Source organism: Onychomys torridus, chromosome 23 (genome assembly GCF_903995425.1).
Source record: "Onychomys torridus chromosome 23, mOncTor1.1, whole genome shotgun sequence".
NCBI lineage: Eukaryota > Metazoa > Chordata > Mammalia > Rodentia > Cricetidae > Onychomys > Onychomys torridus.
Window position 1 is genome coordinate 48,184,468 of NC_050465.1, and position 16,547 is coordinate 48,201,014.

Sequence of the window (16,547 nt, forward strand, 5' to 3'; positions counted from 1 at the left end):
GTGATGGGGTGATGTGTTAGTAAGAGGAATTTCCAATATTTACATGAAAATTCATAAGACCATACCAAAAATTGTCACAAAATTTGGGACATTTTTCTCTCTCTCTCCTCATTTTACTTCTTATTTTAAGGAGAATCTAGTTTATCTCAGTTATACTTTTTATCATTCATTGTGAAAATGACACATAACATTGTTATAAATTCTTGAAAATAGTGGGGCTGGTGAGGTGGCTTAGAAAACAGCACCTGTCATCAAAGCTGATGGCCTGTGTTCAATCTCTGGGATCCACATGGAAGGAGAAAACTGACACTCAAAAGCTGTCCTCTGAACTCACCCCAACACACATACAAAACACATACATGCATAAAAAAATAAGATACCTTTGAAAATATGGAGAAGCTAAGAAAAATACTGCATTCAAGGACAGTGTTTTTAAATAAGAGTTTTATAATTCATTGAGAATTTCATACAACATATTTTGATATTACTCCCCCAAACTCCTATCGGATCCACCGCCACCTCCACCTCCCTTCCCACCCAATTTCATGTTCTCTCTCTTTCTAACCTATTGAGTCCGGTCTGTGTTGGAACCTGCCCTGAAGTGTGGTTGCTGGACTAGAGGTAACATTGTTAATGAAAACTGACCCTCTCTCTCCTAGCAGCTATCAAATGCCAATAGCTTCTCAGTGAGGGGTGAGACTTCATGCTTACCTCCCCAACTCCATGCTGGGATTTTGTTTGGCTTGAGCTTACACGGGTCTTGTGAATGTTTTCCTAAGCACTGTGACTTCGCATGTGCACCTGTCCTGTCATATCCAGAAAGCACTGTTTCCTTGGAGCTATCTACCACCTTGGACTCTTGTAATCTTTCTGTTCCCCATCTTCTTGAAGATACCCGAGCCTTGAGGGGAAGGTGTGATATGGATGTTCTGTCTAGCAATGAATAGTCTGATATCTCTTAGTATCTGCACACTGACCAGTTGTGGGTTTCTGTGTTAATGTCCATCTACTGAAATAAGAAACTTCTTAGATGAGTGAGGGGTGGGTGGTATACTCCCTGATCTATGGGTGTAATACGAAGATATCAAGAGTCATTTTACTGATTGGTCTATTTAGCAGATTAATGCTAGTAGGTTCTCCCTTAGGGTCTATGACATATCTTGTCACAAGTTCTTGCTTCATTAACAGTGCCAGATATGGGTTCCGTCTCATGGAGTGGACCTTAAATCTGAGCACAAAGTGGCTGGTTACTCCCATAACATTGGTGCCTCTAATGCACCAGGGGACAGATTTTGCCAGGTAGGCCATTTCTATAGCTTGAAGAGTTCACAGCTTGGTGAGAATGATGATTACTTCTGAATCTTCCAAGTCAGTCCCATTGGATTTCTTCATGCTTATGACTCAAGTATGTGGTGTCTTCAGCAACAGGGTCTTACCATCTAGTTCTAGAAGGTTGCCAAGAACATTGGCAGTAGCCTATAATGTTTGTGGGAATATGGGACCTCATTGACCACCAAGTTAAAAAAAAAAAAAAAAGTTAACCCATTCCTGGTATTGAGAGTTTTATTTGGTAGTGTGTGGTATCTAGTTGAGTATTGCCCCCCCCCCCATTACGAGGTAATTTCATTTAAACTCTTTTGACGTATTTATATGTTTTTTAGGAAGATTCTACAATAGCAGGTTTCCTCACTGATTTTTCAAAAAGCCTGTAGTGTTAATTATCCCTTTCCATATTTCCTCCCCAGCCTCCCTCCCATCTTTCACCCCACTTCATCCTTCCTATTCCATTACCCCCCTCATCTCTATAACTCTATATTCTGTCTACCCTTTCTTAAAAATCCCATCCTTCTAGGACTGCCCTCACCATGTCCCACAAATTTTGGTATGCTTTTCTTTTCTTTTTTTTTCTTTTTTTTCCTTAACACAGGGTTTCTCTGTGTAGTCCTGACTGTCCTAGAACTCACTGTGTAGACAGGCTGGCCTTGAACTCACAAAGATCCACCTGCCTCTGCCTCTTGAGTACTAGGATTAAAGGTATGTGGCACCATCACATGGTGGTTGTTGTATTTTATTTTCATTTAACTCTAGGAATTTAAAAGTTTCTTTCTTGATTTATCTCATGACTCAGTTTTTATTCAGTAGTGTGTTGTTTAGTTTCCTTAAGTTTGTGTACTTTCTGGTATTTCTGTTGCTGCTATTCAGCTTTATTTTTTTCATGGTGGTGTGTAGGATGCAGGGTGTTATTTCAATTTTCCTATATTTATTGAGACTTTCTTTGTGCCCTAATATGTGGTCAAGTTTGGAGAAAGTTCCATGGGCTGATGAGAAGAAAGTGTTTTCTTTAGCATTTGTGGAATGTTCTGTGGATATCTGCAGGATTCATTTGATTTATTTATTCATTTAACTAAAAAGTGTCTCTGTTTAGATTTTGTGTGGATGACCTGTTAATTGGTGAAAATGGGATACTGAAGTCACCAACCATCACTATGTTGGAGTCAGTCTGTGATAATAGTATTTCTTCTATAAAATTGGGAAGGGAAATTTTTAAAATCTTTCTCTCAGTGTGGCCTGGAACATGCTCTGAAGCCCAGGCTGGCCTTAAATTCATGATCTTCCTGCATCTAATTCCTGCCCACATTAGGGGGCTCAAAACTGTCTGTGGCTCCAGCTCTCATAGATCTCATGCCTTTGTCTGGCCTCCAAGGGTACCTGCATACACAAGACATTCATACACACACACACACACACACACACACACACACACACACACGCGCAAATTAAAAAAATAAGTCTCTTGGAGAATAAATAAAGGACTGATTCTATCAGAAAGTCTCAGCTTGGCAATAATCACAATAATAACGATTGTGAATGCCTGCCGAAGCCAGTGATGGGGGAGTGGAACTTTATGTTGAATCAAGTTATAATTCTGTATAATGTTTATTGATTGCAGAAGGGGAAAATCATGGCTGAACATTTAGGAATCTTACTGTCTTGAGGACAAAGGACTTTTGCAGATGTTAGATGCTTCTCCTATCCCTGCTCTGTGGTTTCAAATGTTAAGGCTGATATTGCCACCCACTGCACTAAGGAGAAAATGAGATTTCATGCTCTTGGACTGAGGTTTTCAGAGGAGAAGGAGTAGGACCCTGGCCAGTCTGGAAATGGCTGAGAGAGCAAGGGGATGGGCTTTGACTCTTTGCTTATTTCTGAGACAGGCTTGACTGGTTTGGAACTTTTTTGTACATCACACTGGCCCCAAATTGACAGCAATTCTCCCGAGTGGGGGCATTGTAGGAGTTTGCTACCAGGCTTGGCCAGGCTTCAGCATTTATTGCACTTAATGAGATGGGACTTAGATGAGGGTTCCAACTGTGGGCCAGGCCTTGTGTAGCTTGGACTTCCTACCAGCACTCAAGAAAAGAACATCCAGTTTCCTTATTAGCTTGCCCAAATGTGTGGCAGAGGAGGAAGAAAAAGGAGCAGGGATTGAGAGCTCTCAGGTGTTAGCAGTCACATAACAAGACGAAACAAAACAATGGACCAAGAGTAGCCACCATTAGCTGTCATGTCCCAACCCACAATGGCAGCGAGAAGAACATAACATCTGTGAGAGTCCGGCAGAAAATACATTACCTGGGTCTGATTATGAGAGTCATCAAACAAATCCACTGTGTAGGCAAGAGCTGTTTAACTCAGCAGGCCCCAGGCTGTCTTTACAAAGGCTGCTGCCAAGGCTGGCTCTTGGGTAGCAGCTGGGAAGTTGGTTACAGGAAAGCTCTTGCCATAATAACCGACAGGAGCACCTTAGCCTTGCTGTGCCCATACAATGTCTCCAAGGAATGTTGCCTACGCTGAATACCTGCTTTCTTTTCAGGAGGCTGGAGTTTTGGCACTCATTAGACAAAGTGCCTTGCCACCTCCAGTGAAAACCTTACCATGGGCATGGAGCCATTAGTAAGCTTTCTTGGCAGGTAGCATTTCACAGATATTCTTACAACTCTGAGCTGGGGCAGTTAGGCATGTCCGGTGGGACTCCACAAGAGAGGGCTCTTAGGAACACTCACCTGAGACTCCCTGGAGTTTTCCCATCATGCTCTGCCCATTCCCTAATTTTGCTTTACTTTCCCTGGCCGTGATGAACTTAGCCACGAACATGACTGTCCCTGGAACCAGAAGAATCCTCCCAGCAAACCATCAAATGTAGGGATGGCCTTGGGGACTCTGACACCCTACCATGAAACACATTCTCTAAACCTGATTGTCCCATAATCTTCAAAGGTTAAGGACATGAAAGTCAGAGAATCTAACAACTGGGGGACAATGTGTAATTTTGAACTGGATGGGTCCTTCACTTTTGAAAAGGCTTTTATGGGACAATCGGCCAACCTTGAATGTAGTCTCAGATGATGGGTTTAAAGGAGTTCTTTGTTTCTTGCAACTTTTTGATAGGAGATTTTACACACACACACACACACACACACACACACACACACAAACGTACACACGCACGCACGCACACACGCACACACGCACACACACACACTCCCTTCTGGGATTAAAGACAGGGGCTCCCATATGCTAGGCAAGCACTGTACCTCTGAGCTATATTCCCATACAAAAATACACTGTTTTAATTGATTGCATAATCACTATTTCATAGTGATCTGTCATAGCTTCCTTAGCCTAGTGCTCTTGACCCTGCTGCACATGAGAATCCCTTGGGTAGTGTTAAATACCACACATGTCTGGGCTCTACTTCCCATGAGGCTTGTTTTCTGTTCTTCATAGATTTTGACATGAAGCTAAAAAGGAGAACAATTAGGCTAAGAAAATGATGGCAATAACCGATCCCTGAGTGTTAGCTTATTTAGAAATCTTCGTGTGCAAATCTTTTTTCCCTTATTTTACAACTAAGCTCTAACATGATTTTTTTTTAAAAGGATCCAAATGGAATTTTACAAGTTGTTTTCAAAAACAAGTTGTCCAGTATCTATTTTCCTGTATATCCAGGCAACATTCAAATCCTTAAAACATCTTTATTAAGAGGATGGGCAAAAGACATTGCTTTGCTTTAATTAGTATTTGAAAAAAAAAAATCTCACTGGAGAGTGAAGGAGTTCCGTGTTGGGAAATAATCTCTGGGCTGATGGCCTTAGATAATTGCACCACCACACATGAGATGAGCACTCGTGGTTTGCCTTCACGTTTTGGTCACTTTCTCTGGGAGAAAGAACTTTTTCTTGGGGAGATGTTGCTGCCACAGGAAAAGCTGCCGAATTGAAGGCTTGTTCTATACCTGGACGGAGTCCCTAGTCTAGGGGTGCAAGGAAATATTGTAAGTAGTGGAGAAGGGGCTGTGAGTTCTGTAAGGTGACTGGCCGTTTCGGGCAGGGAGGGGATTGATTTTGATCTTAGTCATAGGACTAACCACCCTCTTTCAAGGACTGCATCAGAGCCCACGACAGACACTAGAGTTATTTGTCTCCTTGGCCACCGGGACATTTGGAAAATCAGATATGACTAAATGAAAACCGGTTCGAACAATCAGTCTGTGTAAGAAGCGTAGTGTGATTTGACAAAGACAGATATGAGTAAGCACATTGTACTGTCTGATATTGAGAAAATATTCCCGGCTAACTCCAGCCATGATTGCTTTGATATTCAAAGTTTTTATAGCACTCAAGAACTCTCGTCACAAAATGTTATTACAGAAACACTATAAAAAAACATAGCCAAAGACGATAAGAGATGACACATAGATTTGAGAAATCTAACCTTTGAAAACTTATTAGCCCCACCAGGGTTAGTGGAAAGTTTCCACCACACGGGGGAGCTACCATCTCACTTCAGCTGTTACCCCACCCACGAATAGGTTGCCCTCTGATGGTTGATGGGTCAAGTCTAAGAATACAGCCTGGAGCCTGGAACTTTCTCTGTGCTAAAGGAAAGATTGACCATGGTTCTTAGAACACATTTCTTTTTAGCTTATGTGTTGTGGGTTTCTCTTGTTGATTGGCTTTTTAGAAATGGGCATCAAACCTCTTCTCTATCTGGAAGGAGTCTTCTACCAAAGCCCAGCAGCGGGGTTACTGTGGACCAGGCAAATCCCCCAGATAATGACCCAGAACTGTGTGTTGTGTGTTAGAATTAATTCCAAGTGCAAAGGAGAACTTCTCTCAAAACAAACGATGCTTCTCTTAGATGCTTGTGGACCAGAGATGCTGCATCTATGGATAAGAAGACACCCTCCAGTTTTGTCTTCCTTTTCATTTCCCTTCCTTTCAACCTGCAATGAGATGAAAGTCTGCCATGGATTTTGGAGCACTGTAAGTGTTTGATTAGTCAGGGCTGTGCAATTTATCACCAAGCAGATGGAGAGGGCTAACAAGCCCATCTCTTTTCTCCACACCCCTCTCCCTCCCTCCCTCCCTCCCTCCCTCCCTCCCTCCCTCCCTCCCTCCTCTTGTTTACTTATTCATTTCATTTTGGATATGGTCTTATCTAAGATATATAGTGACATTTATTTTCCTTATTGACTATTAGTCTTTATATGAGTGATTCTCGAATTTTTCTCCTGTAGGCTACCGTCTGCTGCTTGGTGATCATCACCCTATTACTCTGGGTACCTTAGATGTTGAGTAGAGTAGTTTTGGGAATGATTGGAGACAGAATGTCTAGGAACAAATTTTGCTTTATTGCTGGCTGGGCAATACTAGACAAGTTACTTAACCTGTATCGCCTAGGTCTCCTTATCTAGTGATGGATGTGAATATCTATCTCATGGAGTGGTTTTAAGGATTACATTTAGGGAATGCATTTAAGGCACCCAAATACCATAAGGCACATACTAAGCACTTGATCAATGTTACTTTATTCCATTTTCCACTTATGACTCACTTTTCCTAGTCCCTACAGGTAATCACCATTTTGATTTCACAGCATCACTTTAGTGTTGTTTGTGTGTGTGATAATCGCATAGTGTATTCCTGTTTTGAAGCTACTTTCTTACTTTGTGTTGGTGTCTTAAGACTTGTCTATGCTGACACAAATACATCTACTAAAGTATGTACCTTTTAACTGTTAACACAATATATTGCTGTGCATACATAACATTTCCTTAACTGTCTCCTCATTGATAGACAATTGAAATGCTGCTAATTTTGTCCATTGTCTACTGTGCCGCACAGCAGTTTTATGTACACATCTTCTCATGTGTATGTGCTAGTTTTTTTTTTCTTGAAATCCATGTGGACGAACTGCTGGCTTTTAGGGAACAGGCAATTACCTGGACCAGTTTATACCTCAAAGTATAACAAAACCTTTCTCAAAACCTTAAAAACAAAACGAAGCATTTGCATAACAAACTCTTGGTGCCGATCTGACAGAGACACACAGTGTGACACTGTTGGTTTAATCTGCATTTCCCTGCCTTCTAGTATAGTACAGAGTATCTTTTCCTATGTCTTAGTCATTTCCATTTTCCCTTCTGGGACTGTCTGTTCACAACCTATGCTTGCACTTCCTTACATCACTCATCTCGTCTTGCGAATCTGCGGGGTCTGTTGCCTATATGCTTCCAATGGGTTTTGCTCTGCCCTTTCGGCTCTATTTCTGGAGTCTTCTGTCATACAGGCTTAACTGTCTATGATGCCGTGGTTATCAGTCTTTTTTTCTGCTTTTTGCTTGTGTTTTTCATTTCACTTTTACCGTCTAAGAAAAATCTTTTTACTTCATGGTAATTTTCTTGTGAATTCTCTTCTATCCCTTCCTTCATCCTTCCCAGCTCCCCTCCAGCTCCCAGGGCAGATATTTTCAAGACCTCAGTATGTATCTTCTTGGAAAGTACAGAGGTTTGTACCAGCACCAGAACGCTGTAGATTAGCTTTTAAAATAGGCTCCCCCCCTTGAGATCAAGTGGATCAGAACATAACGGGAGTGACACCGGTTAGAGAAACAGTGTAAGCCTACATATTGTGGAGGTGGACTGAGGCCGCACTCGGAGCAGGTGAAATTTGGGGGGAAAGTGAAATCTACCTGCAAGAGGCAGGAACTCCTGAGGGAGACGTGGGAATGGATTACAAAGTTGGAATTGGGATGTGCAGCTTCGGAACACGGTCAGGAAAGCGATGTTTTCTATTGGTGTGCAAGACAGTTAGAAACGAAGTGGGGGATGACATGTTGCTTTTTCCTGCACCACTCAAGACTTGCGAAGCGTCACCCACAGTTACTCTAGTTCAGAATGTGTTGATGGGTGGATTCTTGGGCTGGAACAAATGTGGAGGCAGAGGGGAAGTCAAACATAGGAAGCATGGTTGTTGTGAGCGACAAATCTGCGAAGTTTGAAAGGGCAGGGTTCTTAGCATAAATGACATCATTGGACTTCAAAAGAAAACCAGAGAGAGAGCGCATGGGGAGCCGGGTGAGAGGGAGGGCAGGAAGTTGGGCTGATGGGAAACAAGGCCAGGAATTTTAGATGCTTGGAGACGCCGCTTAGAAATTGATCAGAGTCTGAATTCTGAACTGGGTATGAAGCTCGGTTTGGCATCTGGATACTTTAAATATGGACACAAATGAAAGCAAATGAAGAGATTTTAGATATGCAGAATGACCACAAACAGAAACAAAAACACTTGAGAGAGCCTGGGAGACTAGTGAGCTGCTCACTGTAAATCTCTGCATCATGCAAGAAGAGGCCTCTGTCCATAGCAGTGGTGGGTTTCAGTGAAATTTGTATTTTAACTCCATCATCAGTCTCTGGGTTATGCTTCTCCTGAGTTTCAGGCAGTGGGGTGGCTAGGATGAAGCCTGTAGGATTGACTACCACCCCAGTGAAGTCTCCTTCCCTCCCTCCTTTCCCCTCTTCCCATTGGGAACGTCTCCACATTAGCGTCACATACTAAGTGTGCAAGTGAGCATCCTTCGTCTCTTGGCCACCAGGCCTGCACCTTTAGCAAGCTTATTTCTGTCTTATGAAGCAGGGATGTCCTGCAAAGGCCTTTTAACTTCTGGATCCCTGACTTAGCGGTAGCAACACTTCTTTCCAGACATCTTCGTGAAGGAAGAACATTGTGAACATGTCTTCCATCTTTTCCTCCCTACTCCAAATGTAGAGGACAAAGCTGCTAGAAGATGGGGACTGGGGTGGTGGGTTAAGATAAACATCTTCATGGGCCGGAACACGGAAGCAGCTAGCAGTCAGTGAGTCCTGCAGTACAGGCCTTCCGGGCTGGAGGTCCAGAAATAGGCAGTGCTACCAGTGTGACTCCTAGAAGGCTGTGAAAAAACCAAAGTGGCAATTCACTTTCAAATTATGTTTCCAATCTTTAGAGGGATAAAGAGTAAGAAGTGGTTGTATGGATCTTGGCAATAATAGTGATTGGTTTCTAACTTTAAAAAAAATCAAGAGAGGGCTAGGGGGATGGCTCAGGTGATAAAGCATGAGGGTCTGAGTTGGATCCCCAACACCTAGGTAAAAAGCCAGGCAGTGGTCTACTTTTGCTATCCTAGCATGGGGAACAGAGACCCTGGAACTTGCTGTACAGACAACCCAGCTGAGTTGATGATCCCTAGGTATCGAGAGAGAGAGAGAGAGAGAGAGAGAGAGAGAGAGAGAGAGAGAGAGAGAGGAGAGAGAGAGAGAGAGAGAGAGAGAGAGAGAGAGAGAGAGAGAGACTCTGCCTCAAAATACGGAGGTGGACAGCTCCTGAGGAATTACAGCCAAGGTTGACTGCTGGCTTCTACATGTACACACAGGAAATAAAAAAAAAATTACCACAGCATTCAGACTCTTGTATATGCTTCATTTATTTATTTAATAGATTTTAATTCTAATCTTGAGTGTTCCAAACCCCGTTCTAGGTGTGTGGGCTAGACCAGTGGACAGCACAGATTCTCAGGATTTGTGAACTTGCCAGAGGAGACAGTAATTAACAAAAAGAAATAGTGAAATCATGTAGTGTTTCTCAACGGGATAGGTATGGAGGAAGAAAGAAAATGAATGGGGTAAAAAGTAATAAGTTGTAGAATGAGGATCAGTAAGAGAATGTTCATCAAAACATTCTGAAGAACCCATATCTGATAAACCCTCAGGCTCAATTTAAATTACTACGTGGATATTTAAAGGAAAACATTTCATTTAAGAATGAATTCCATATTTTCATTCACCATGCAGGCTGTGCTTAAATTGCCTGACTAATGTGGTTTTAATGTTTTCTGGCTTTTCAGTTGAGAAGGGAAGTTCATTGGAATCATTCTTGACTTCATGAAAGTATGTATGTTGCTTACTAATGCACACTTGTGCTTCTTAGCTTTTTAGACTTGTTAGAGCTGTTTAGACAAGATAAAACTTGTTGGGGAAATCACGAGGCAGTGTGATTTCCTAAAAAAAATGCCTAGCAAAGCTGAACTTCACCTGGGTTAGCACTCTGAGGAGCCATGTGGGAGCAACCAGGGGGTAGCCATAGAACATCAGATTTAGAAATGGACAATGCAAGCAGGGAATGCAGAGGGGAGGAAGGGAGGAAGAGGATGAGGGAGACCACTGTGACCAGCTCCTCTGGTCTTGGGTTTTAGTAAGAGAAGAACTTCCATGAGCTTTGCCTTAGTCTGGATACCTATATTTATATCCTATGAAAAATAACTTACTAGCCAGGTGTGGTAGTGAAAGCCTTTGAATCCAGTACTCAGGAGTCAGAGGTAGGCAATCTCTGTGAGTTTTAGGCTAGCCTGATCTATGTAGCAAATTCCAGGTCAGCCAGGGCTACATAGTGAGCATGTGCCTCCAGAAATAACACGAAACAATTCATAACTGTTTCTCTTGCAACTAGAATGTGAGAATTTAAAAAAGAGCTTATTCTAATCTGTGGTGGGACTAGGAGACTTTGATAAGGGGCTGGGTGATTCTGTTCCCTGAAGCTGCCTGCTCTCCTGCTAGAGTTTGGTCAACATAATACCCTAAGGGTGAGGGAGACAGGGGAACACATGTACTTCTGGGATATGTATTAAGGGTTGGGCATTCTTGTGGCATCTTTGGGTCACAGATGTTTCCCCATCATTTTGTCTGAAATTGCCATTCATTTAGACTCCAATATTTTCTTGACAAAGTTCATGTTAAAACAGGCATGTAGGTAAAGACCCATCTTCAGGCTAATTTAGAGAACAACGTATAAGATTTACCGAGCAGGGAGAGAATAGAGAGGAAAATAATCCCTAGGCAAAATCCTAAAGAGCATCCTAGGAGAATGGCCCTCTTCAGGGGTTATAGTGAAATCTTTAAGACCCATAGGGGGATGTAGACAACTACACAAAGGGGATTTACAGGCCAATTTCCCTAACATTATACCTTTATAGACAACATTGTCTTCATCTGTTTTTCTTTCTTCTGTAACAAAGTGCCATAGACTGGGTAACCTGTAAACAACAGAAGTTTATTTGGCTTGCAGTACTGGAGGCTGGGGAGTCCAAGATTGAGGGGCTGCATTACCTGAGAGCTTTCTTGCTACATCGTAGAATGCAGAAGGCATCACACAGTAAGAGTAAGGAGACATGAAAGACAGAGTGAGGGGAGGCCAAGAGGGACAAGAGAGAGTCCATAGTGCAGTCCCCGAGGTAACGACGCACTTCCGTGGTAACAGCGCCAGTTCATTCTTGAGGATGGGATGCCTAGGACCCAATTAGCTCTTAAAGACCCCATGTCTCATTGCTCTCATGGTAACAATTATACTTCAACTTTTTTGTTAAGCCATAGAAAACAACAAAAAATTGGTGACTATTCATGGACTTATTTTCTCTCCTTTCCTCCCTCCCTCCTTTCCTTCCTGATCTCTCTCTCTCTCTCTCTCTCTCTCTCTCTCTCTTTCTCTCTCTCTCTCCCTCCCTCTCTCTCCCCCTCTCTCTCTTTTTCTTCCTCCCCTTCTCTTTCAATATAAGACCTCACTATGTAGCCCAGGCTAACCTCAAACACAGACATTCTGGCCTCAATATCCCAAGTGCTAGGATTATAGACAGGCACCACATTGCCTGGTTTTCATTTTGTTTCCCTAGGTTTAAAAATAAATCTACTAGCCCAGAGGTGGTGGCGTGTGCCTCTAATCCCAGTACTTGGGAGGCAGAGGCGGGTGTTTCTCTGAATCTGAGATTAGTCTGGTCTACAGAGTCAGTTCTAGGACAGCCAGGGTTACACAGAGAAACCTGTTTCAAAAAAAAAAAATCCACAAAAAAATCAATCAAGAAGTAAATAAAGAAATCTACTATAGCAGTAAAGATATACTAGACTTTAGAGGCCCAGGAAGGGCTGTTGTATATGCCTTTCTAGCTTGCAACAGAAGGCACCAAAATCTTCATTAATATGGCTTTAGCTCAGCTGCTTGCTGTGTTGCTGGAACCAAGTCTACAATCTGTTTACTGCCTGGAAGCTGATACTTGGAAGCCACAGTTGGTAAGAAGGAAATAGGGTCTATTCAAGAGTCATCCTTGAGAATGAATGAATATATATATATGCATGTGTGTCTAAAATTGTCCCTCAGCCTATGACCATTTTGAAGGTGTCAATATGGGTAGAAGAGGCAGGATCCAGGACAGTAGACAGGAAGGTTGTGTGTTGTGCAGCGTCCCTATCACCCAGGGCCTGTGTTCTCTCTTTTCCTTTTGCCAGAAAATTCTTGAGATAACAATCAGCTTTCATCTCCTTGGCCAGTTTCTATAATTCTAAATATAAATGCATTATTTTCCTGAAAGTTAAACATTGTTCCACTTTTAATTAAAGAGCAAGGTTGGCAAGTCCTTCACCCATACTTTGATGTTAACTAAAGATCATCAGATGTCCCAGGTTTTGAAAAACAAATAAATAAACAAATAATAAATAAATAAATAGATAAGATGACTTTTCAGGGTGTCTTGGGACCAGTATTTCTCTAGTTTTGTAAACATACTCTGGTGGGAGAGGAAATGTTACAAATATTTCATCTTCAAAAAACTGTCATTTTTACAGGATAAATTAAAAAGATGAATAAAGTCACATCTTATAAAAGAGAGAAAATATTTCTTCAGTTTTAATCTCTTTTCTTAATCCTGGCTGCTGAGCATTTCAGGCTCCATGGAAGCCTTCCTTGCTTATGTGTTAAAGCCAGTCTCAATATGGCTGTTTTCTGTTGCTTGTGGTGTGCTCTGATGTGTACAACTTTACACCAGAAAGCTCCCTTGCTGCTAAGTAGCTATGTGTGCTGCTTAAGGGTTTTTTGTTTTGTTGTTTTTCAGCTTGGTCCAAGTTACATCCATCTGGGAAAAGGGAACCTTACCTGAGAAATGCCTCCATCAGACTGGCCTATAGATAAGTGTGTGGGACATTTTCTTGGTGAATGACTGATATGGGAGGGTCCAGATAATTGTGGATGGTGCCACCCCTGGGCAAATAGAACAAGCCAATAAGTGACATTTTCCCATGGTCTCTGTCTGCTTCAGTTGTAGATTCCAGGTTCCTGCCTTGAGTTTGTGCCCTGACTTTATGATGGACTATAAACTGTAAGCTGAAATAAACCCATTCTTCTCCAAATTTCTTTTTGTCGTGGTGTTATATCACAGCAGCTGAGAGCAGACTGAGACACCATGCTAACAACTGACAGGATCCATGACATCAGGGTGCCATTTTTCATATGTGACAGATCGAATCATTATAAGACTAATTATGGACATTGGGAAAGGACAAGGAACAAGACACACAGAGAGGACACCTCCAGGTGAGTCTTCTCTGAATAAAACACAGCTTGAAGAGCCCATCTCTCTCTCTCTGCTCATTGATGCTTGTGGTGACAGGCAATAAGAACACTGGTATTCTGGTTAACAGTACCACCACCACCACCACCACCACCACCACCACCACCACCACCACCACCACAATATTAGAGTATAACAAATAACCTCTCAGTCAGTCATGGTGAATTTCTTTAGACTTTAGCACATCAGGCAAAGGAACTTAAAACAAAACAAAGGTTAATTTTGCAAGAAACAATTTGCAAAGTAGGGCTACTCTAAAACACAGTGGTATAAGACACAACAGCATTGCCATTATTGCCCTTCAACAGCCCAGTCCATGCCCAGAAGTCTTGTCTTCTCTTTTTTTCTTTCTCCACCCACCACCCTTCTCACTTTGAAACAGTGTCTCCTTATACAGAATTCTCTATGTAGATCAGGGTGGCCTCAAAATCACTGAGACTCAGTTGTCTCTTCCTCCTGAGTGCTGGGATTACAAACATGAGCCCCGATGCCCAGATTCTTGAGTATTTCTGGGACAGTTTATGCTTCACACAAAGAAATTTTACATATCAGAGGATCACTGGGGGATGTCGGTGTTGGAAACCTGAGAGTCATTAGGGAATGGGGATGATCAATTCTCTTTTTAGACTGAATGTTAGTGGGTTTGCCAGCCTTTGGCCTGATGGACGACTATGAGTCAGCAAAGCAGGAGTGGACCAGCCATCAGTCAGAGGATGGCCATTGCTGAGGAATGATAGATGTTATCGTGTGCTTTCAGAAACACAATTTTTCCTTTGGTGTTTGTAGAACAACACAGCAGCAAGTCAATAAATTGCTGAAGTAAATATCCATAACTGCTTTGAAATTACTTTAGAAAATTTAGAGCAAAAAGTTCTATGCATGTTTTGGTGTACATTTTCTTATTCCTCTTATTACCCCTTTGATTTGGTAAGATGAAAGGCAGATGGAAAGAAAGGTGGTTTGGAGACAAGCCTTTCTGGGAACCCGGAGCAGATACCTTAGCTTTCATCTTCTCCCCTTTGTCCTCCTTTGGGAGGACAATTCTTTCCCTTTGTCCTTGTATCTTCTGAGATGGGAGTTTGCAAATTCCACTGACATGAGGCAGGTGTACCGGCAAGAAAAGGTTCACTCATGTGCTTACAGAGGTAACAAAAGAAGTAGCTGACAAATGGTTGAAAGAAGAGATTCAAATGTGTAACCCAGAGAAGGAAAGGGTGACGGGAGAAATAGCTGCTATGCACTGAGAAGAAATAGTACATTTCTTTATAGAAAGACAAATGGATTTTTAAGGCCAATAAGTGGAAGATAAGAAGGTTTCTGATGATTGCTTGTAAAGGTTCTTCATGGCCATGAAGCTATCCCAGAGAGGAAATTGATGCAGCCCCCTTTCCCAGAAATTGCTGCTTTTGGTCAGATAGTCTGAGAGCCCATTTCTACATCTGTTGAACCACTTTAACTAAAAGGAATCCTTACATCAATTCCGGGGTTCTGAGTGGGTTCCCAAATCCTTTCAAATTTGTACCCAATCTTTAGTGACAACTGCATTTCCTTACATTTTAGAATTTTAAAAAATCTCTTCATATAAGAAAAATTTAATTATAATTACATAAAAGCCAACCCCAGAAGCTGTGTGAGAGAAAATTTATTGACGCAAAAAGTAGATATTTGCTGGTGCTACTTGTGTGCGCCTCCAGTGTGGACCCGGTGCCTCTTTTGTGAAGCGGCAGCTGAGGAGACTCCGGCGCTCGCCATGGCGGATGAGAAACCCAAGGAAGGAGTCAAGACTGAGAACAACTATCATATTAATTTGAAGGTGGCGGGGCAGGATGGTTCTGTGGTGCAGTTTAAGATTAAGAGGCATACACCACTTAGTAAACTAATGAAAGCCTATTGTGAAGGACAGCTGGAAATGGAGATACGATTTGATGTGTTCCAGCAGCAGACAGGAGGTGTCTACTAAAAAGGGAACCTGCTACTTTACTCCAGAATTTTGTTATAGACCAAGAATACATTCGCAATTAGAAAGCCGCGATTTGGTTTCACCACATCCTGACTACTACAGTATAGTTTTCTCTATTCTTTCATCTCCCTGTCCCCATTTCTTTATTGTACAAGCTAAATGGTTAATGTCCTGTTTTGATTGACATCAGATGGAGATGGTCTGGGGGAAAGCACTGGTTCTGTGAAAATATTCCCCTTCTCCATTAGTGGCATGCTCATTCAGCTCTTACCTTTATATTCCAGTAAGTTATTTTGCTCTCAATGTTTTAACAAAAGAACCCAACAACACAATCCTTGCATTCCTTGTTTGATTGGAGAATTTTAATATTTTTCATTTATCATTGTAAAACCAAGGACAATTTTATAACTTTTTTGTACATAGGGCATTCTGTCTTTAAGTAGGGGTAAATTACTCTTGAACAAAATGATCCTAGATAGTTTTCCCTTCAAGTCAAGCATTTTGTTGTTTAAATAAACTTCTTGTTTAAAATGAAAAGAAAAAAGTAGATATTTATCTCCACATTCTCTTTCTCTATCAGCTTCTCTTCCTTTTCATTGGTTCCTTTCTCATGTAAGCTCTCCTCTTTTGGTAGGAGGATGGACAGGGAGCTCTTTTCTCATTTGCTCTAGAAAATATAAAGAATTAGCCTCAACCTGTTTAATTTAACGATAGGTCCATCTCTGGGCTGATCATGACTGATAGGGATATTCCTGTTAGCTAATTCTGTTACTCAATTCCTGAACCAAGTTGTAGGCTCAACTCCTTTGAACCTCAT

The 16,547-nt window shown here is 41.8% G+C and overlaps 1 protein-coding gene across 1 annotated transcript; it reads left to right on the forward strand.

The window, feature by feature from the left end:
- Window positions 1-15,461: 15,461 nt before the first annotated feature.
- Window positions 15,462-15,745, forward strand: LOC118572903 (small ubiquitin-related modifier 2-like). The gene has a single exon (XM_036172724.1). The coding sequence runs from the start codon at window positions 15,521-15,523 to the stop codon at window positions 15,728-15,730; it is 210 nt and encodes a 69-aa protein (XP_036028617.1). The 5' UTR covers window positions 15,462-15,520; the 3' UTR covers window positions 15,731-15,745.
- Window positions 15,746-16,547: the final 802 nt, after the last annotated feature.

Excerpts from the sequence above, each read along its gene's own strand:
- LOC118572903 (XM_036172724.1), top strand. The coding sequence starts at position 15,521 with ATGGCGGATGAGAAACCCAAGGAAGGAGTCAAGACTGAGAACAACTAT.